This window comes from Chiloscyllium plagiosum, unplaced genomic scaffold (assembly GCF_037043375.1).
Source record: "Chiloscyllium plagiosum isolate Xiang-an unplaced genomic scaffold, Cpla_swu_hap1 HiC_scaffold_32, whole genome shotgun sequence".
Lineage (NCBI taxonomy): Eukaryota > Metazoa > Chordata > Chondrichthyes > Orectolobiformes > Hemiscylliidae > Chiloscyllium > Chiloscyllium plagiosum.
In genome coordinates, this window is record NW_028270170.1 from 1,148,974 (window position 1) to 1,171,697 (window position 22,724).

The 22,724-nt window shown below is 42.5% G+C and overlaps 1 protein-coding gene across 4 annotated transcripts in view; it reads left to right on the forward strand.

Annotated features, from left to right (window-relative positions):
* Positions 1-22,712, forward strand: part of stard3 (StAR related lipid transfer domain containing 3) — a 32,245-nt gene extending 9,533 nt beyond the window's left edge. For 3 of the 4 annotated variants that reach the window (XM_043674683.2, XM_043674685.2, XM_043674684.2), the window contains exons 3-15: positions 255-332; positions 429-506; positions 1,764-1,820; positions 3,964-4,081; positions 4,879-4,977; positions 5,376-5,431; positions 6,743-6,835; positions 7,750-7,812; positions 14,570-14,665; positions 16,664-16,743; positions 17,743-17,847; positions 19,898-19,991; positions 21,183-22,712. In XM_043674683.2, coding sequence (XP_043530618.1) covers positions 255-332; positions 429-506; positions 1,764-1,820; positions 3,964-4,081; positions 4,879-4,977; positions 5,376-5,431; positions 6,743-6,835; positions 7,750-7,812; positions 14,570-14,665; positions 16,664-16,743; positions 17,743-17,847; positions 19,898-19,991; positions 21,183-21,293 — 1,128 coding nt within the window. In that variant the 3' untranslated portion in view covers positions 21,294-22,712. The remainder of the gene's footprint in view (positions 1-254; positions 333-428; positions 507-1,763; positions 1,821-3,963; positions 4,082-4,878; positions 4,978-5,375; positions 5,432-6,742; positions 6,836-7,749; positions 7,813-14,569; positions 14,666-16,663; positions 16,744-17,742; positions 17,848-19,897; positions 19,992-21,182) is intronic. The other variant, XM_087977695.1, reaches the window with a different exon arrangement.
* Positions 22,713-22,724: the final 12 nt, after the last annotated feature.

Genomic DNA, 22,724 nt, shown 5'->3' on the forward strand with positions numbered 1-22,724 from the left:
CTCTTCAGAGGGTCGGTGTGGACTTGTTAGCCTGTTTCCATACTGTAGGGAATCTAATCCCACTGGTCACCTAAATAATCAGCTGATTCCTTCGTTTCCTGGCGCAGAGAGTGAACTGGAGCCTGAACAGTCAGCCTTAGACTTTCAGTGAGCAGATGTCTGAGGAGTTTCGATAACATAATTTCTGATCTCTCTGCATTTCTCTTGGAAATAGTTACTGATACTTAAATTTTAATATATTTCTTGTTTCTCAGACAAATGGTGGCATTAAAGAGAATCTAAAAGATGAAATATTAAGTTATGACTTCAGAACCTCACTCTTTGACATATTTGTAAGTAATGTATTCTATCTATCCATCCAGAATTAGACCCTTCTACCCTGCCTCACTTTGAACAATTATTCACCTTTGTCCCTCTGCTTCCTGCAGTCACTGGCTGTGTTTCGCTTCCTGGTATTGCTGCTTGCCTATGCCCTTCTGAGACTCCGTCACTGGTGGGTGATTGCGGTAAGGAATCACTGCCTCTGTGTACCCATATATGGGGTGGGACGGTGAAAGCTGGTGTTTCAGAGCCTGAGCTGTGAATCTATTCATGTTATTTACAACAGAGAGTGAGGCAAAAGATTAAGGGAATGTCTCACTCAACTTCACATAGGCTGAAATAAAAATAGAAAGCACTGAAAATACACAACAGGTCAGTCTGAATTGACTTTAAGGAGTGTTTTAATCAGCTTGGTCTGTGGGCACATACATAAACTATTAATCTGTCCCTGTATAATCTCTACAGATACAGACTGGCCTATGTATTCCCACGCTTTCTCCTCTTAATTGCATTTCAAGGTGTGACCTGAACCAAAGAACAAGTTTCCATGAGAGTTTCATTGAGCATCTGACTCATTGTTCCCTCTCTGTTGACTGACTTCAGACTGACTTGGTGTTGTAACAGATGCTTGCTGATGTGTTTGATTTAAAAGTTTGGGTATCTGCCGGGTCTCCTCGTGGATTAACTACTAAGATAGTGCACTGAGGTGCCAGATTCCATTCCTTATCTAAGTTAGTTAACCTCATGTGGGGAGAAAGTTTGGGAGTGTGGGAAGGCTGCATTAACTTCAGTCAATAGGGCAACAGTCAACACTATCACTGACTAGATAGAGGCTGTTCTATTAGAATAATGTTCAGTAAATGTCTAGCACATCAAAAATTCTTGTTAATGACTAATTATTAAGAATTGTTTTGTATTAGTCCAGTGCACTTTTAGTGAGGGCAATTAATAATGTATAATGTATAAACAGAGCTCCTGTTGTTCTTCAGTTAGTCCCAGGTTGGAATGGTAAATCAGACCTTAGTTGCACAGTAGTAGTGTTCCTACTTCGAAGCAAGAATGCCCACATTCGAGTCCCATCTGCTTCACAGCCATGTATGTAATGACATCTCTAAACAGATATTGATTCAGGAATCATACCTGGAGGAGTGAGATGATATAGACAGCTTTTTCAAATAACTGGCACAGATGCTGTCAGCTGACAGGTCTCCTGTGGTGGTGCTGTAAGGTTATGTAAAGAAAAAGGATGTGTTGGTTTCAGAAATCACTGTCCAGGCAGGAAAATCCCCTGCTGACTTCCAGGGTTAGTCTGGGTATGAGGGATATGACTGTGACACACAGCAAGAAAATTTAACTGGTAGCTTATTGTTAACTCAGTACTGCTTTAAATGGGCTAAATTTCTCTCATCAGCACTGTTATTGATTTTTGTGTTTTGTTACAGGTCACTACTTTAATTACCAGTGGCTTTTTAATTGTAAAAGTCATTCTTTCAATTCAGGTAGGGAGACTTTAATTTTGCAATAATTCCTCTCTTGCCCCACTTGATCTTTGTGCTCCATTTGCTTCCCTAGAGGATGGATTTTACCCTTTTAGTTTGTAACAGAATTTCCCAGAGTCCCTTGCTGTCAGGTCTGATGTTCCACTGACCTGCTCTGCACTTGGATTTTTAAAGGAAACCACTGAGAATTCCTCTTTTGAATGCCATCCACTTTCTGACGTGCCCCATTAAAAAAAAAATTAACATTTGGAAGTGGTGAAGTTTTGAACAGCCTTGGTTTTGCTCATAGCATCCTGCTACAGTTCAGGGTTCTGTGGCCATTTGTTCAATGTCAGGTAATCAGGTGTTGTCTTTGCAAAAGCAAAATACACTAGAGGCTGGAAATCTGAATTCAAAACAGAAAATGATGCAGGTTCTTTATCAGGTCAGGTAGTATCTATGGAAAGAAAGAGAGGTAAGGTTTCAGGTCTATGTCATTGGTTATCTGTTGGGATACTAAATGTGCAGAGGGGAAATTGTTTCTGCACAGTCATCAGTACAGACAGTGCAGAAAACCTGTTGCTACCTCAATAAGATTCATAATGGATGAGTGAACAGTCTCCTTAGTTCTGCAACAACATGACCATGTCATTTTTATAAATGACCTGGAAGAGGGGTTAGAAGGTTGGGTGAGCAAGTTTGCGGATGATACGAAAGTCGGAGGAGTTGTTGACAGTGAGGAAGCATGTGGCAGGTTACAGCAGGATATAGAGAAGCTGCAGAGCTGGGCAGAAAGGTGGCAGATGGAATTAAATGTAGCTAAGTGCGAGGTGATTCACTTTGGGAAGAATAACAAAAAGATGGGGTACTGGGCTAATGGTCGGATACTTGGTAGTGTGGATGAGCAGAGGGATCTTGGTGTCCATGTACACAGATCTCTGAAAGTTGCCACCCAGGTAAATAGTGCGGTGAGGAAGGCATATGGCGTACTGGCTTTTATTGGTAGAGGAATTGAGTTCCGGAGTCCTGAGGTCATGATGCAGTTGTATAAGACTCTGGTACGGCCGCATCTGGAATATTGTGTGCAGTTTTGGTCGCCATACTATAGGAAGGATGTGGAGGCATTGGAACGGGTGCAGAGGAGGTTTACCAGGATGTTGCCTGGTATGGAAGGAAAATCGTATGAGGAAAGACTGAGGCACTTGGGGCTGTTTTCACTAGAGAAAAGAAGGTTTAGGGGTGACTTGATTGAGGTGTACAAGATGATTAGGGGGTTAGATAGGGTCGACAGTATGAACCTTTTCCCGCGTATTGAGTCGGGTATTACAAGGGGGCATAGCTTTAAATTAAGGGGGGGTAGATATAGGACTGATGTTAGGGGTAGGTTCTTCACTCAGCGAGTCGTTAGTTCATGGAATGCCCTGCCAGTAACAGTGGTGGACTCTCCCTCTTTATGGGCATTTAAGAGGGCATTGGATAGGTATATGGAGGATAGTGGGTTAGTGTAGTTTAGGTGGGCTTGGATCGGCGCAACATCGAGGGCCCAAGGGCCTGTACTGCGCTGTATTCTTCTATGTTCTATGTTCTATATGTAGATGTACTGAGTGGAGCCAGTGACTTTTGTCATTCTCTGTGCTTTCTGTACATTTTATCTACTGTGGAAGAAAGAACGTAGGAACCAATCATTACCTTTCTCTTCATGAACTCATCATCTTATTTACTGTTAGTCCAGTGCAGCCTCAAAGAGACACAAACATGCTTATGTCTGAGATCAAGGCCACAGGATTTCCTTACTCCAATCCCTGGTCTTGCTGCCACTGAGCAGATGAAGGGCAGATGAAGGGCAACAGGAATTAACATCCATAACAAAGCAAGTGACCAGTGATTAAACAGTTATCCTATTTGTTACACTCCAGTGGCAAATCGGAGAGCAAAGCAATCTTAGTTGGAGGAAGATAGTTGCCTGTCCTCAAGGACCAGTTTTACTACAGTTCTGGATTTGTTGCTAGTGGAGAGCCTGGTTGCTTGTGTACCTGTAACATATAATTTCATGAGCTGAATATTACCAAGTAAATGGGCTGTTTAATTGTGCTGCAATACACTGTCACTCTGCTGTTCCTGTATGAGTGAGGATGACATTTTAATAGATCCACTTTTTGTACAGTTCCAGACCAGTGGTGCATTTGGTTATGTTCTCCCAATTGTTTCCTTTGTCCTCGTTTGGCTGGAGACCTGGTTTCTTGATTTCAAAGTATTAATTCAAGAGACAGAAGATGAGCGATGTGAGTAGATGTTCAGTCTTCCTCTTATTTGAAATGAAATTGATCTTTCTTTGCTCTGCCTCTCTCTGACTGACTGCGGTCTAAAACACTTCCTGTCTGCTATCATTCCCTAATAATTGTTGATCAAAATGAGAATAACAATTGGATGCGAATGATTATGGCAGAATCATCTGACTGAATGGACGCTCCCTGAAATTATTAGCAAAATGATGTAATTGATAAAACATGCAAGTTTTATTTCTTAAATGGCAACACTGCATGATTTCAACAATATAACATTCTGTGGATCATCTTGGGATAGGGCACTGATTTGTGATTTGTACATTTTTTCTCATCTGTATACATCGCATAATGACTCCTGTACACTTACAGTATCTTTTATGCCTGTCTTTAACATTATGTAGATACTAGCCACACTGATTACAGTTTATTTGATATATATCTTTTTTTGATTAAATGATCTTTATGGCAACATAACAGCCCAAACTCTCTGCCATGTTTCAGTAAGGTCACCTGTGAATGTCACAGGTTTTAATGTTGTTTTTTGTGATGTCCCATGGCCTTGCACATAGGAATTAGGGGTTAATTGTATCCAACTGAAGGATAATTAAACCAGGACACCAGAACTAGTATTTCACAGTGCCCATGTGAAAGTTATACATTAGTTCTAATTTTTATATTGTCTTATTTTTACTTTGCCAAGACTTTGTGCATGTGACCACTAAGATATCTTTGTCACAACAGTTAATTGTGATCTTCTTGTGGATGTAATTGTAATTTATCTCTGTCTGTTTCAGTGTACCAGACATCTCAAGCAGCATTTGTGCACTCACCTCTTCTGTACCCCAGAGGTGTATCCGAGGGACAATTCTATTCTCCTCCAGAGTCCTTTGCAGGTACCTGACTGAGTGGCAGTTTCTTACTCAATAATAGCCCTTCAAAGAAGCACTGAGCAAGTGGGAGAAGGATAATGGGAAAGAGGTGCTTGGGCACTTTGGGGGCTGGTGAAACAGTGAGAAAGGGTGGGATGAGGGCTGGTCAAAGACAAAAGATGGATTGATGGTGGAAACTGAACAGCAAGTGGGACTCTGGGTTTTCATTGCTGTGGGTTCTCTATACATCTAAAAGGTGCCAAGTTTCTAAATGTTAAACTTAGTGCTGAATTAGGCAACAGATACCTAAAGCCTCTGTCATATTTATCGAGTGTTCTAGTATAAAATAAGCAAGCTTTTCAGGCCTTCTTTTGTGCTGGTATTTTCTTGCATTCCTGTTGTAAACCTGCTTCACTTGACAGGCTCTGAAGATGAGTTTGAAGGTGAAGGTACTGAAAGGAGAGCAGTAACACCACAGGTAAGAGCTAACTCGAAATGTGTAAGTCAAATTCTAAATGGAGATAATAAACTGCAGTTCATGGTGGGTGGGTGAGCCAGTTGGGAATGGTACTGCTTCTGAATTTCAGTATTGCTTTTCTTCACACTGTGAGTTTTTCACCCTCTTCCCAAGACCTCTCACTCCCAAGTTTGGGAGAAGATTTGTAGCTTGGGTGCTTGTTGTTGTGGTTCTGTTTGCCGAGCTGGGAATTTGTGTTGCAGACGTTTCGTTCCCCGGCCTAGGTGACATCCTCAGTGCTTGGGAGCCTCCTGTGAAGCGCGTCTGTCATGTTTCCTCCGGCATTTGTAGTGGTTTGAATCTGCCGCTTCCGGTTGTCAGTTCCAGCTGTCCGCTGCAGTGGCCGGTATATTGGGTCCAGGTCGAAGTGCTTATTGATTGAATCTGTGGATGAGTGCCACGCCTCTAGGAATTCCCTGGCTGTTCTCTGTTTGGCTTGTCCTATAATAGTAGTGTTGTCCCAGTCGAGCTCATGTTGCTTGTCATCTGAGTGTGTGGCTACTAAGGATAGCTGGTCATGTCGTTTCGTCGTTTCACCAACTAGCCACAAGGGGCTGAATGGCTTGCTTCTATTCCCATGTTCCAAAGCAGTCAAAAGGTGTGGAGCTGGAAAAGCATAGCCGATCGGGCAGCATCCAAGGAGCAGGAGAATCCCAAGCAGTTCCTAAGCATAAAGCAAGATGACTAGTAATCTGGGAGATAGTCTATGGAATTCCACTTCAACTCCTCAGGTGATGACACCAGTCCAGGAGATCGCACAGATTGAATATGATCTCCACCCTTATTCTCTACATGATGTGATTTCTGCCCCAGAGCAGAATTTTTCCAGCTCCATTTTGAAGGTGATGTAATTAATCCACATTCACTTCACCAGCTGGAAATGCATTATACAGGCTCACTCCATCATTAAGCACTGTCCAGCAGAATCACTGACCAGCTGTGCCAGAGGCTGACTGGCTAAGAGAATGAGGGACTTGCTGACCAGATGAATGGGTTAACTGACCAGTTGGGCAGGAAGGTGACTGTCCAGTTGTGCCAGAGGATGACAGGCACGTTAGATGAGTGGGTGCCTGTAGATGAGAGGGCCAGAGAAAAACTGATTAGTTGGGTGAGTGGTTAAATGACCAGGTATACGAAGGTTAACTGTCCAGTTGGGCCAAAGGGTGATAGCAGACGCTGACTCTCCAGCATCTGCAGTCTTCACTTTCTCCTGGGCAGATGATAGGCTGACTGTCATCAAGAAAATAACTGACTACTCTTTTCTTTCTGCAGGAAAAGGAGTATGTGTGTCAGGGTCAAGAGGCAATGCAAGTGATGGAACAAATACTGGGACAGGAGGCGTGCTGGAAGTTTGAGAAAGCGAATGTGAGTAGGTGGTTGTGAGCTTGCTCAGAATGATCTCCTGTACCCATCCTTGGTCTGGGATGTATGTTTTACAGCAGTAGTTTAATCTTTCACAGACTTGTTGTTGAGCATACTTGGATGTAGCTGACAAAAGATTGAGGATTCCAAAGTAGTATTTTGGGCTGTAAAAATGCAGACCGCTGTCCTGAGCAGCAGAATAGGTGAACTTCATTTACTAATCGCAGCAGAATCATGAATACTAATGTTCTAAATAAAAAGACCCCTGTTAATTGTAACATTTTATTTTGCAATGGAATGATTTAAACATTGAGAACTCTTCCATTGTTTGTGTTTAAATATGTTCCGGCCCCTTCTGCCCTTAGATTCTCCAGACACGCTGCAACTTCCTGAGCACAAGACATGCTAGACAGCACCAGCCGAGCTATTCTGGTTTGATCACCATTGGGTTGGTGAAGGTGTGCCCAGTTCATATGGTACCTAGAATGGTCCAAAGGGAACTTGTGTTCACCTAAAGAATGAAGCTTAGAAATCAGGGAGCACATTTGTTGATTTTGTTGATTGTTCTGTGAGGAACTGACCTGAACATCTTGATTAGATCGCAGCCTTTTATTAACTGTCAAGTACCTGTTATCCTGAATGTTAATGAATTCTGTACTTTGTGGTGGTGAAGCTTCCATGGTGATGCTGGTCGGGATTCGAATCTGGAAGCTGATACGGTATTTAGCTCTTTTTCTGTCTTGTACACTCTGGCTTGGTCCAAATGACCCCACAGCCCAGTCAGAGAATGGTTGCTGATTGATCCCTTAGGTTTGCAGATTGTGTGGAGCCTGATTGAGGCTCCAGTTCTGCAAACACTTTCAGTGGGATTGTACTGAGTTTTAAAGAATCTTGCTGATCTGGAATCTCTGTTACAGGAATACAACGATGTTGTTTACACATTTGAAATCCCATATCATGGCAGGAGCTTCATTCTAAAGGTAAGAACTTTGATGTTGAAGCACAGTGATGTGGTTTGGGATAGGATGTGGCTCCCGAATAAAATTATTAAACGTAAAATATTCAAAATGACCAATTCAGCAACATCTTCCGTTTCGCTGTATGAACAGATTGACTCCACTCCATGTGTGCAGAATTAATAAGGAAAATTATTTTGTTCCAAATCTCTCACTGGGCTGCAGTTGTAAAGTTGATCTTCGTGCTGTAGCAATGAGTGAATTTATTGCTGGTAGCAGTTGCTTTGAAAGGCGCTGCAAGCCTCAACCTCCTTGCTCACATTCCACAGGCACTCTCAATCACCTCAACTTTCTCACATGCTCTCCTTGAGTTAAATGAACATTCTAAAACTGGGATGGGAGGAGAATTTTGAGAGGTAGTGTGGTTTGACTGAGTATAGTGCAGAAGGTTGTAACTCTAAGGCAGAGCTGTGGATTGAACATGCAGTTACAATGCAGGATTTGCAGCTGGAATTATCCAGTGACCTTAAAACAGATGGCTGCTTGGATGGAAGTCTTCAGTGGAATTTGCTTAATAGTTTTGGTTTCCAGTACAAAAGAGGACATTGGTCAGAACAACCACAGGGTGACTGATGTGAAGATGAAAAATTCTCATCCGGTTCAGTGACAGGGTGGTGAGACACTGGGAAAGTACTAATCTTAGAGTTTCACGCAGTATCGAAACCCAAACTGTAGTTGCCCTGGAGTTGTTAATGAGGATATTGTGGAGGGAGTTTTTTTCTACATCTAACCCCATGCTGTACCAGTCCTGGGAGTACAGTATTTAAAGGGGTCAATGTGGAGGAAGTTTTGCCTTCAGTTTAAAAGATCAGAGGGTGTTTTATATCTTAACTCCAAGCTGTGCTGGGAACGTCCAGTGCGGATGGTGTAAAGGACATCTGACTATGAGGCCGTTCACCTTTTGTTTCTGTACTGACTCTCTGAATGAGCGTTATGCCTCAGTGCCTTTCTTCTCTCTTTTCCCTGAAACCCTCCATATTATTTATATTTTAAAAATCCTTTGCTGTCCCAATTGAATTTGTGTGCCCCGCACTTCTAGGCAATGCATTCCTGTAACCCAACTACTTGCAATGTGAAAAGATATATTCTCCTATCACACTTGTTTTTGTGCTCTCTCATTTTCATCCTTTTTATGAGTGAGCAGTCTCCCTCTATCCATTGTGTCCAACTCCCTCTTGACTTTGAAAACTACTTTCAGATTTTGCTTAACCTTCTCTCTTTGGAAAACAGTCGTAACTGAGGAGCTTCATCTTTGAAATCATTCTCATGAACACCTTGGCACTCTCTGCAATGCATTCACATCTTTCCTACAATACCTTGGAGGTGCTGGTGTTGGACTGGGGTGGACAAAGTTAAAAATGACAGAATACCAGGTTATAGTCCAACAGGTTTAATTGGAGGCACTAGCTTTCGAAGCACATTATCAGGTGGTTGTCCTGATGGACTATAACCTGGTGTTGTATGATCTTTAACTTCCTACAATAAGGCACCCAGAACTGTACACAATACTCCAGCTGAGTTCTAACTAATATCTCATAGAAGATCAGCATAATCTTATTCCTGTAATCTTTTACCTTCTTCATAAAATTGGATATTGTATGCTTTATTCGTCATACACTGTACCTGTCCTGCTACTTCAGTGACTTATCCAAGTATCTCTGCTTCTGCACACCTTTTAGGATAATCTTGTTTCCATGTTCTTTCTATGAAGATATATCACCTCTCAGTCTCTTTATAAAGCTCCATCTGCCACTTATCTGCCCATTGCTCCAACTTGTCAGTGTCCTTTTGCAGATATACCCAGTGCTGCTCACAGTTTACAGTGTTTCCAAATCTGCAAATTTTGAATTTGCCCTTTGTACACACAGGTCTAGATTACATATTAATGAAAAAGTAAGAGTCTCGATAATGATTCCTGGGGAGCTCCGCTGCAAATGTTCCTCGAGCCCAAACACACACGGCACGGTGGTACAGTGGTTAGCACTGCTGCCTCACAGCACCAGAGACCCGGGTTCAATTCCCGCCTCAGGCGACTGACTGTGTGGAGTTTGCACGTTCTCCCCGTGTCTGCGTGGGTTTCCTCCGGGTGCTCCGGTTTCCTCCCACAGTCCAAAAATATGCAGGTTAGGTGAATTGGCCATGCTAAATTTTCGGTCATGTTAGGTGCAGGGGTAAATGTGAGGGAATGGGTCTGGGTGGGTTGCGCTTCGGCGGGTCGGTGTGGACTTGTTGGGCCGAAGGGCGTTTCCACACTGTAAGTAATCTAATCTAATCTAAAAAAATTAATCGTTCCTCTGGATCTCAACACTCAGCCAATTTTGTGTCTATGTTGCTGCTGTCACATTCATTCCACGAGCTACAACTGTTTTCATATCTGTTGTGTGGTTCTGTGTCAAACACCATTTGGAAACCCATATACAACACATTGACAGTATTGCCCTCATCAACTCGATCTGTTTCCTCTCCAAAAAAAAAACTCCCAAGTTAGCTAAACGCAATTTTCACTTGACAAATCTGTACAGTCTTTTTTTTAATTAAGCCCCATTTTCAAAGTCACAGTGGTTTTGATCCCAAGTAATTGTTTCAAGAACTTTCCTCCACTAGTGAAGTTAAACTGCCTACTCTGTAAGGGCTCAGAATATTCTTACAAACTCTATATCGAACCCTGTGCTGCATCCATCCTAGGAGTGTTTGATGAGGACGGTTTAAAAGGAACTTACTCTGTAATTAACCCCATTCTATCCTTTTCCTGGCTGTCTTTGATGGGAAAGTGTAGAAGGACCTTTTATTTTCAATTTAGAAAAGTAGAGGACACCTTGCTTTCAATTTAAAAGGATTGAAAAAGCCTCACTTTCAGTTCAAAAGAGTAGAGGTGACTTTACTCTCCATTGAACCCCATGCTGTAGATATCCTAGGTGTGTTTGATGGGGATGGTGCAGAAGAAGCTTCACTATCAGTGTAAAAGAGTAAGAGTGCTTTATTCAGTATCTAATCGTATACTGTCCCTGCTCAAGGTGTGTCTGATAAGGAAAGTGTAGAGGGAGCTTTATAAGAACAGAAGAAATAGGAGCAGGAGTAGGCCATGTGGCCCCTTGAGCCCACTCCACCTTTCAATAAGATCATGGCTGATCATCTTGTTGGCTCAGCTCAACTTACCCGCCCACTCACCATAACCTTTAATTCCTTTACTGTTCAAAAATCTGTCTATCTTTGCCTTCAAAAACATTCAGCAAGGTAGCCTCAGCTGCTTCCACTGGGCAGGGAATTCCACCTATTCACATCCCTTTGGGTAAAGAAGTTCCTCCTCTACTCAGTCCTAAATCTGCTCCCCTTTATTTTGAGGCTATGCCCCCTAGTGCTAGTTTCGCCCAGCAATGGAAACAACCTCCCTGCTTCTAACTTATGTAATCCCTTCAGAGTTTCATATATTTCTATAAGATCCACCCCCCCTCCCATTCTTCTAAATTCCAATCCCAGTCTACTCAATCTCTCCTCATAAGCCAACCGTCTCAACTCTGGAAACAACCTAGTGAACCACCTCTGCACCCTGTCTAGTGCCAGTACATACTTTCTCAAGTAAGGAGACTAAAACTGTTCACTGTACTTCAAGTGTGGCCTCACCAGCATCCTGTACAGCTGCAGCATAACCTCCCTGTTTTTAAACTCCATCCCTCCAACAATGAAGGACGATATTCGATTTACAAGATTGTTGCCAGGGTTGGAGGATTTGAGCGATAAGGAGAGGCTGAACAGGCTGGGGCTGTATTCCCTGGAGCATCGGAGGCTGAGAGGTGTCCTTATAGAGGCTTACAAAATTATGAGGGGCCTGGATAGGATAAATAGACAAAATCTTTTCCCTGGGGTCAGGGAGTCCAGAACTAGAGGGCATGGGTTTAGGGTGAGAGGGGAAAGATATAAAAGAGACCTAAGGGGCAACTTTTTCCACACAGAGGGTGGTACATGTATGGAATGAGCTGCCAGAGGAAGTGGTGGAGGCTGGTACAATTGCAACATTTAAAAGGCACCTGGATGGGTATATGAATAGGAAGGGTTTGAAGGAAAATGGGCCGGGTGCTGGCAGGTGGGACTAGATTGGGTTGGGATATCTGTTTGGCATAGACTGGTTGGACCGAAGGTTCTGTATCCATTCTGTACATCTCTATGACTATGACTATGATAATTACTTGCTGCACCTGCAGACCAACGTTTTTGATTTATGCAGAAGGACAACCAGGTCCCAATGTACAGCATGCTGTAATTTTTCACCATTTAAATAATAGTCCATTTTGCTGTTACTCCTAGCGAAACGGGTGACCTCACGTTTACCAACAGAACTCCATCTGCCAAACCTTTGCCCACTCACGTAACCTATCTATATCCTCTGCACACTTTACTCTACCACTCATCTTAGTGTCATCTGCAAACTTTGACGCAATACACTTGGTCCCCAACTCCAATTTATCTTTGTATATTGTAAGCAGTTGTAAACTGATCCCTGAGGCACACTACCAATCACTGATTGCCAACAAGAAAAACACCCATTTATTTCCACTGTTGGTTTTCATTTGGTTAACCAATCCTCTACTGTGCTGATACATTACCCGCAATGCCATGCACCTTCATCTTCTGCAGCAGTCTTTTGTGCAGCACCTTGACCAATGGTTTCTGGAAATCTAGATACATTGCATCCACTAGATCCCCATTGTCCACCACATTCATAATGTCCTAAAAAAAATCCAGTAAATAATTAATGAATCAATCCATGCTCCATCTGCCTGTTAGGACAATTGCTATCCACATGTCTCATTATTTCTTCCTCTATGATAGATTCAAGCATTTTCCCCACTGCGGAAGTTAAGCTAATGGGCCTATAGTTACCCACTTTTTGTCTACCTCCTTTTTAAAACAGTGGCGTCACATTTGCTGTTTCTCAATATCCCGGAGCTGCCCCAGAGTCCAGCGAATTTTGGTAAATTACCATAAGCGCATTTGCTATTTCTCCTGCCATCTTTTTTTAACATCCTGGGATGATTCCATCAGGGCCAGGAGACTTGTCTACCTTTAGGTCCATTAGCTTGCCCAAACTATCTTTTTAGTGATAATGATCGTTTATAGATCCTCACCTTCCATAGCCACCTTGTCATTAATTTTTGGCATGTTATTTATGTCTTCCTTTATGAAGAACGACACAAAATATCTGTTCAATTCTTTGGCCATTTCCTAATTTCTCATTATTAAATCCCTCTTCTCATCCTCTAAATGACCAGTGTTTACCTTAATCACTCTTTTTAGTTCTATATATTTGAATAAAGTTTCGTTGTTTTTATATTCTGAATTAGTTTAGTTTCATAATATATCTTATCTTCCTTCATATCTCTTTTTATGGCTTTCTGTTGACCTTGAAAAATTTTCCAATTTTTCTATTTTGCCACTAATCTTTGCCACTTTGTATGCATTAGCTTTCAATTTGATACCCTCTTTTATTTCCACAGACATCCATGGCTGATTATTCCTTTTTCTAAAGTCCTTCCATTTCACTGGTATATACCTTTGCTGAGCACTGTGAAAAATTGCTTTGAAAGTCCTCCACTGTTCCTCATTGTCCCACTATATAGTCTTTGCTCCCAGATACCTTAGCCAACTCCTCTAATGTCCTCAAATATCAGAGCTACACAGCTTCCTTTCTTTTCCTTTCCTTTCCTTTCCTGTTTTCAGTTTAAGAGAGTAGAGGACACTTTATTTTCATTTTAAAAGGGGAGAGAAAACTTTACTTTCAATTCAAAAGAGTAGACGTAGCTTTAATCTGTATCTGACCCCATGCTATCCCTGTACCCAGGATTGTTTGAGAGGACAGTATAGTGTGAGCTTTACTCTGATCTAACAAAAAAAATTGTCCATATCCTGGGAGTGTTTGGGGACAGTGGAAAGGCAATTTCACTTTCAGTTTAAAAGAATTGAAGGAGCCTTATTCTGTACATAACCCTGTGTTGTATATATTTTAAGAGTGTTTGATGGGGGAAGAGTGGGGGGAGCTTAACACTGCCTCACAATCCATGTTATCTCTGTCCTGGGAATGTTTGATGGTGACAGTGTAAAGGCAGCTTTATTTACTCTTTAAGTTTAAAAGAATAGAGAGAGCCATACTCCATGCTGTACCTGCCCTGTATGTGTTTGATGGGGTTGCAGGGAATACTCAGGATGTGATGTGTATTGGATTAGCCATGATCCTATTAAATGGACCAGTCTTAAGGGGCTGAATGGCCTGCACCTGTTCGTATTTCTTATGATCTTGAAAGAGTAGAGGTAGCTATACTTTTTATTTAAAAGAGTGGAGGGCAGTTTACGCTGTATCTAACCTCAACCTACATTTGGTTTGGAATGTTTGATGCCCACAGTTCCCTCATGTGAAACTCATATCAAATGTAGTTATTTGTAGCATTCCTGTCAGATGGTCTGTATTTCACACCAAACCATACAGTTCCCAAACAAGCCATACTTTGGCGTGAGCTGGATTGTGGAGCAATTCCAGGTTCAGCCTTCTTTCACTCAGTGTTGGTCAGAGTACAGTAGTGAGGAGGGCTGTCCCTGGGTCAGTGTCATGTACAGTTGGGTCTGCTTGACCACGTTTATGATGTATCCAGGTTCCATTAAGCCTTCCCTGTGTCCACACACCTGAACCTGGGAGGTTGTGTGTCCGTGTTAACATGTGTTTCTCCTTCAGGCGTTCCTGCAATGCCCTGCTGAGCTGATATATCAGGAAGTCATTCTTCAACCTGAGAAGGTGGTCATTTGGAACAGAACAGTTACTGTTTGCCAGGTACTGCTGTTGTCTGAAAATACTGTTCTCTTAGAAATGGTTAATTGCAGTGCAATACAGCTGAGAGTATCCAATCCATACTAACTTTCCACAACAATGGGAATTGAGGGCACCTGTGCTAGTCATCAAGAATTTATAAACGACTGAGCAATGTCTTCTGTGATGAAGTGTGTTCTGGACTCAGGCAGACTACAGAATCAGGCTAGGATAGTCTTGGGTTTCAGATTTTGTTATCTAGGGTGTTAACTTTGCCAATCCTTGACCAGTCATGCCTTTCATTCATTATCGTTCTTTCAACACTGATGGTAGGAGAAAGTGAGGACTGCATTGCTGAAGATCAGAGTCGCGAGTGCGATGCTGAAACAGCACAGCAGGTCAGGCAGCATCTGAGGAGCAGGAGAATCAATGTTTCAGGCATTAGACCTTCATTCTTTCACCTAAAATGGTAGTTTGACTTAATTTTCTTTCACACTCCTATACAGTCCCATCGGCATTGATCCTCTTTGGGGTTTGTGCACAACACAACTGACTCTCACTGGGGTACAGTCTCCCACACACTGACTCTCACTGGGGTACAGTCTCCCACACACTGACTCTCACTGGGGTACAGTCTCCCACACACTGACTCTCACTGGGGTACAGTCTCCCACACACTGACTCTCACTGGGGTACAGTCTCCCACACACTGACTCTCACTGGGGTACATTCCCCTACATACTGACTCTCACTGGGTTACAGTTCCACACACATACACCGTCTCACTGGGATACAGTCCCATAAACCTGCAACGTCTAACTGGGATACAGTCCCCTCCCACACACTGACTCTCACTGGGGTATGGGTCCCACACACTGACTCTCACTGGGGTATGGGTCCCACACACTGACTCTCACTGGGCTACAATCCCCCACGCACACTGACTCTCACTGGGGTTTGGGCACAACACAACTGACTCTCACTGGGGTACAGTCCCACATGCTCTGACTCTCACTGGGGTACAGTCCCACGCACACTGACTCTCACTGGGGTACAGTCCCACGCACACTGACTCTCACTGGGGTACAGTCCCACACGCTCTGACTCTCACTGGGGTACAGTCCCACACGCTCTGACTCTCACTGGGGTACAGTCCCACATGCTCTGACTCTCACTGGGGTACAGTCCCACGCACACTGACTCTCATTGGGGTACAGTCCCACACGCTCTGACTCTCATTGGGGTACAGTCCCACACGCTCTGACTCTCACTGGGGTACAGTCCCACATGCTCTGACTCTCACTGGGGTACAGTCCCACGCACACTGACTCTCACTGGGGTACAGTCCCACACGCTCTGACTCTCACTGGGGTACAGTCCCACGCACACTGACTCTCATTGGGGTACAGTCCCACACGCTCTGACTCTCATTGGGGTACAGTCCCACACGCTCTGACTCTCACTGGGGTACAGTCCCACATGCTCTGACTCTCACTGGGGTACAGTCCCACGCACACTCACTCTCATTGGGGTACAATTCCACACACATACACCGTCCCACTGGGATACAGTCCCCCCCACACACTGACTCTCACTGGGGTATGGGTCCCACACACACTGACTCTCACTGGGTTATGATTCCCACATGCCCTGATTCTCCTTGGCATACAATCTCTCACACAATGACTCTCACTGGAGTACAAGTTGTACATACACTGACTCTTATTGGGGATGCAGTTCCATTCCCACTCTGGGCCAGTTCCATCCATGTGAACCCTGACTGGTGTATCAGTTCCAAACATTGACTGTCACTGTTGTGCAAATGTCTTTTGAGTAAGAGTTTGAAATGGAAAACCATTATTTATGTATTACTTAGACTTCAGCCTCGGTCTAAATGAAGTTTATCAGAATCACCACCGGCACCCCTCCCACCCATACTGTGTTTCTCGTTCAGCATTTTCATTGCTTGAATTGTTGGGAATGAGGGCAGTAACTGTGATGTTGATGATCCCGGTTTTTCAGGTTCTCCAGCGGGTCGATGATAACACTGTAATCACCTATGATGTTTCAGCAGGAGCTGCAGGAGGGGTTGTTTCTCCCAGGTCAGGATTGAAGAACTTCGTATGTCTGTTTTGTGCCTGCTATTTGCTGATTACATAACGTCAAGTCTATTTGATGTTTCTTGAATAATAAAATAATTTGAGTCCATATACAGGAAGACCTTTACAACATTCAGATTTGGGTTGATCAGAATGTGCCAACTAATGACTACCTCCAATAAGAAACAGTGTAACCATTGCAATTTGACATTCAATGAAATTACCATTGCTGAAGCCCCCACTAAAACATCCAGGAATTATCATTGACCAGAAACTGAACTGTACCAGCTGTATAAATACTATACAGATACAAGAGCAAGCCAGAGGCTCGGGAATCCTACAGCGAGTAACTTGCCTCATGACTCCCCAAATCTTGACCACTGTCTACAAGGCATAAGTCAGGAGTGTGAAGGAATGGCTGGAGGTGTGAAGCAAAGTTTAGTGCAGGAGAGTAAGGTGGTTCGCCCAGATACATTTTTTATTTCACTTCAATTTTCTGCTGAAGTTAGTTTTAGTATTTGCAGCTCAACTGATGGTTTTCATTTCTTGAGTTCATGTTGGAATCCTGTTCAACTGCAAGATGCATTGCAGCAAATGCCACCTTTCCTCTTCCCCAGCATGGGCATGGGCACACACTTTCCACCAGATACCAATGGAGTGGATGTCAAAAGCATAAACCTCAACTGATTTTGGTTCCCTGTCTTAGCCAGCAGTGCTGATCTCCTGCAGACCAGGATAGTATCTGCTGCTCAGACTCTGTACTTACCTAGCAAACCATCAGGTTGCTGATCAGGCTACTCTTAAAGAGACAGGTGTCCAGGTTTCATCTCCTGGCTTGTGTTAACTGCTTTCTATATGCTGAGGTTGAATAATGGCTTCCTTGCAGTGCCACAGCACTGGAAGTTTTTCTGAATGTTGTGACCATGTTATTTCTCATTTTTTTTCCTGTAAAATACATGGTATGATCATTCCAAATGTATAATGGTGACAATCAATTTGCAGGGACTTTGTGAATGTGCGTCGTATTGAGAGGAAGAAAGAGATGTATATTTCTTCTGGTATGTCAACTACACATAACTCCAGACCTCCACAGAACAAATACGTCAGGTATGAGGCAGCTGAGTAAAACCAAGGCAATAGGTGTTACATTAGAGAAAGAGAATAGCAACATTAATACTATGTCAGGATGAGAGGGGATAACACTTTAAACATATTTAAAAAGAGTAACTGATTAAATGACATGTGGAACAATGTTACTTTGTATTGTGTAGTCAGTAAGCTGACCTGTCCAAAACATGTTGAAAAGTCCTGAGCTCCCTGTGACTATTGGGAGGAACTGGACTGGGAACAAGTGGGCACCAAAGCAACAAGACCAAGAGAAAGTATATAGACCGAGGGGGTGAAGTATACGGAACAGTGCTGGACATAGACCTGGGGACATGGAGTGAAGGATACTTAGGGCAAAGTGATCAGTGGCCTGAGCAGCAGTGTGATTTTCTCTTTAAGAAATATATGTTTTTAAAGAAACATTTGCAACTGTATTGTCAGGTTGTAGTTAATTCGCTAATAAAAACTCAATAAGAAACACTGAACTCTCAGGTACAGTGTTGGCAAAAGGAGAATAAGCCCGTGTGAATCTTCATGGCTGTTTAAATCTCCTTTACTTTTGTATATTACATTGTATTCCAGTGTCGAGCAGGTGATGTGGAGGTGCCGGTGATGGACTGGAGTGAACAAAGTCACGCTTCACACACCAGGTTATAGTCCAAACATTTATTTGAAATCACAGGCTTTCAGAGTGCAGCCCATTGGTCAGGTGAAGTGAGAGAGAAGAGAATTTATAGGCAGATTAAAAGATCATACAACTGGTGTGAGAATTGAATAATAAATCTCTGAAGGTGACCAAGAGTGTTAGTGTGATTAAAGTGTCAATAGCTGAATAACAAGTGAAGGGATGACCTATAATCTGATTAAATGAGGCAGAGAGATAACTACTAAAAAATTAAAAATAAAGTGGTGCTGGAGACAAACTAAATGACTGGAATAACAGGATAGGTATAAGAGTTACATGCCAACAATTTAACCAAAGTAATAAGTAATCCAAACTGCATAAACTAATTAAGGTAGAGAGATCATAACAATTTATCAAGGTGATGGTGTCAAAACAAGACAATATTTTACAGATATAGAACAGTGTGGTGAGGGTTGCATTTAGCACAACATGAACCCAAGATCATGGTTCAGGCCGTCTTCATGGGTATTGAACTTGGCTGTCAGTTTCTGCTTGGCGATTCTGGGTTATTGTGTATCTCGAAGTCCACCTTAGAAGATGCTTACCCAAAGATTGGAGGCTGAATGTCCTTGACCACTGAAGTATCCAAGATGGACTTCGAGATACACAATTTCCCAGAATTGTCGAGCAGAAACTGACAGCCAAATTCAATACCCATGAAGACGGCCTGAACCATGATCTTGGGTTCATGTTGTCTAACATGTAACCCCACCACAGTGTTCTATATCTGTAAAATCTTCCTTATTGTCCTGTTTTAACACCATCACATTGATAAATTATGATCTCTCTACCTTAATTAGTTTGTACAGTTTTGGATTACTTATTACTTTGGTTAGACCATTGGCATGCAATTCTTATCCTTATAACGTTATTCCGGTCATTTAGTTTATCTCCAGCACCACATTATTTTTAATTTTTTTGTAGTTACCTCTCTGCCTCATTTAATCGGATTATAGGTCATCCTTTCACTTGTTATTCAGCTATTGACACTTTAATCACACTTTAATCACACTGTCTAACACTCTTGGTCACCTGTTAAGACTGATTATTCAACACTTCACTCACATGAATTGTATGATCTTTTGATCTCTCTCCCCTTGATTTTTCCTCTTATAAATTCAGTGTTTTTGTGTTCTTCTCTCTCATTTCACCTGATGAAGGGGCAGCATTCCGAAAGCTTGTGATTTCAAATAAACCTGTTGGACCATAACCTGGTGTGTGACTTCTGACTTCGTCTAGAGCAGAAATTAGGAAAAAGCTTTATCCTGATATCTCATTACTGTACAGCAGGTGGCAGCATTTTGTTCCATGTATTGTTCTGTCAGTAATCAAAAGTCTTCACTGATCCCTTTAAATCTCTTACAGAGGTGAGAATGGGCCTGGAGGGTTTGTGGTGCTGAAGTCTCCTCAGAACCCCAGAGTCTGCACCTTTCTTTGGATACTGAATACAGATCTTAAGGCAAGTATTAAAATTCTACCAAGGGGTTTACTTGATTGAGGCTGCTGGGGACAGTGAAGGTTTCAATTCTTACTGTAAAGGGCAAATTGCGTGGATTTGTCTGAAGGCTAGATAAGGTTTTCAACTATTTGGAAACTCTAGATGTCTTCCCTAGTTGACTAAAAATCTAACCTGAACAGTAAGGTGTATTTCCAGATCACTTTCTTCAGACTTGTGGTTTCTAATAGTGTGTATTGCACACGAATGAGGGGACATAAGAGATGCACTTATGGGAATGAGAATGTTTGTCTGCCTGCTCAGAGTCCAACATGAAGGCTGGCTTTTGGGTTATTTTCCTACTTGGAACATGAGTACTGACAGAGTGATATCAGAAAGTAGCAACTTGAGAGGGAAATGTGTTGCAACAGTGATTGTTCACAAAGTAGCCACTGTTCTCGCACTCTGTGATTCCTAATAAAGAGAGAGAGAGATCTCCTCTCATCTCCCCTTGTCCCTTGCCTTTCTTTCCTGCCCCTTTCACTCCTTGTTGCTCCCATTCCCTGCTCCTCTCCCTGCCTCCATTACCTCCCATCAGGGACCATAATCTAGAAATTCTTTGTTAATTTTCAAAGAATTCCTTACCTAAATGATTTCAAGATTTCCTGGCTCACGGCTGGTTGAGTTATCTTTTGATGACAGATTTTAAAATGTTCTGTTGTTTGCAGTGTCCCTTTCTACACCCCATCTTGCAGCTTCCTTCCACCCAAGCCTTTGGATCCTCGTAGTCCCCTGGCAGATGCCACTGCCATAATTTTCCTGAGAATTTTGGGGGTGTGGAGGGGAGAGGATGTTTGCCCGCTGTCTTCATGTATTTTGATGGCCATCCCACATGCCCCTCTCGATCTGGATTGTTATTAGAGACTGACTAGTTCATGTGTTTCAGGCCTTTCAGCAGTTGTTTGTCATCCCTGCAGCTCCCTCTTCCCTGCAACATTACTTTACCATTTAATATATTATTTCAAACAGCTACCTTTCCATTTTAAAAGAAATCAGGGGCTTCTCTCTAACACATTGACCATGCACAGCAGGTGAAATGTTGAGATTGTGTTTCATTTTTTGGGCATTTAATGCAACAGGTCCTGTTTGATTGTGCAGTCCAGTTCAATTTCTTCCCAGTGTTGGCTTGTAACCTTGTGTCTGTTCCTTGAGCAGGGCCGGCTGCCCCGATACCTGATCCAGCAGAGTCTCGCAGCCACCATGTTCGAGTTCATTGCGCACCTGAGGCAGCGAATCAGTGAAATAAGGGAAGCATCACAATACTGACTGCAACATAAAACATCATATCAACTCCATCTGCAGAAAACAGTGTCCAAATCAGCAATTACAAACCAAGATCAACTTACTGACTAACAAACACCTACTCATCATTGTACTAATCACTGAAAGATTGTTTTAAAGTTATTCTTCACATGGCTACGCTGATTGAACTTTCACCTGAAGAGCCAAAAGGAATTGAGATATAATACTGAACGATTTTATTTTTTATATTATTTCATTTTTTTTGTATTATGTTGTTTAACTCTGTGTACAATCCTGCTGCTACGGGAGTTTTACACTTAGAAACAAATATTAGCTGTTTGACAACAGTTCTCTGATACAGAAGGGTCACTGAGTGCTGCGAGGCTGAAATATTTGCTGCATCCACTAGGTGTTGCTATAGAGGCAGATACATTTGTGATGGATTGTTTATTCCTATTTTTTGGGGTTAGATAAAAGAAATTTGTTTTAATAGTGGATAGCAGCCTCTCCTAGCTCAAAGGGCTATTTCACCATCCAGCCTAGATCTGAGCTCCCAGGGGCAGGAGGATCATGCGTCCTGCTGATTGCATGTTCTACACTGGGCCTTAGCTGGAGAAACAGCTGGAATTCTGTTGTTGATAACTGTCCATTGAGTGAGTGGTTTACAGCTGAAGAATCAACGATGAGGTCCCTCAGGGTGGAATATCTTCCTGCCATTCACTGGAATGAGGGACTAGAGGAAGGTTATTGTGAATCAAGTCTGTATGTGATAATTGTCTCTGTCTTCAGGAAAGGTGAGATATCATATGATCAACTATTACTCTAGTTTAGCTGGGAAAGCATTGTTAGCAGTCGTAGCTGGATGTACAAATGTAACTGTTGCATTGAGCAGATGAGGGACTGTTTAGTAGATGTGTGATTGTTTTCTCGTGATTAACCATGTTAATTCCTCATTCAGCTTCTTCTTGATTCCCATCTCCCATATTCTTGACATAGATTAGGTTGGATTAGATTCCCTACAATATAGAAACAGGCCCTTTGGTCCACCAAGTCCACATCGACCCTCTGCAGAGTAACCCACCCAGACCATTCTTCTACCCTAAATTTATCCCTGACTAGGCAATTTGGTATGGCCAATACACGTAACCTACACATCTTTGGATTCTGGGAGGAAACCGGAACACTCAGGAAACCCATGCAGACACGGGGAGAATGTACAAACTCCACACAGACAGTGCCCGAGGCAGGAATCGAACCTGGGTCCCTGGCACTGTGAGGCAGCAGTGCCAACCACTGAATTGCGACATACTCCAGTTTTGTTTCATGTTTCCTGCACAGATCTGATTAAGGTAAAACATCCTGTCCTAGGACTGGACTGTATTCTAAAAGTCAAAAAAGAAGTATTAAATCAGAATAAAACCATAAAATTGATTTTTAAGAAAATGTTATAGTTAA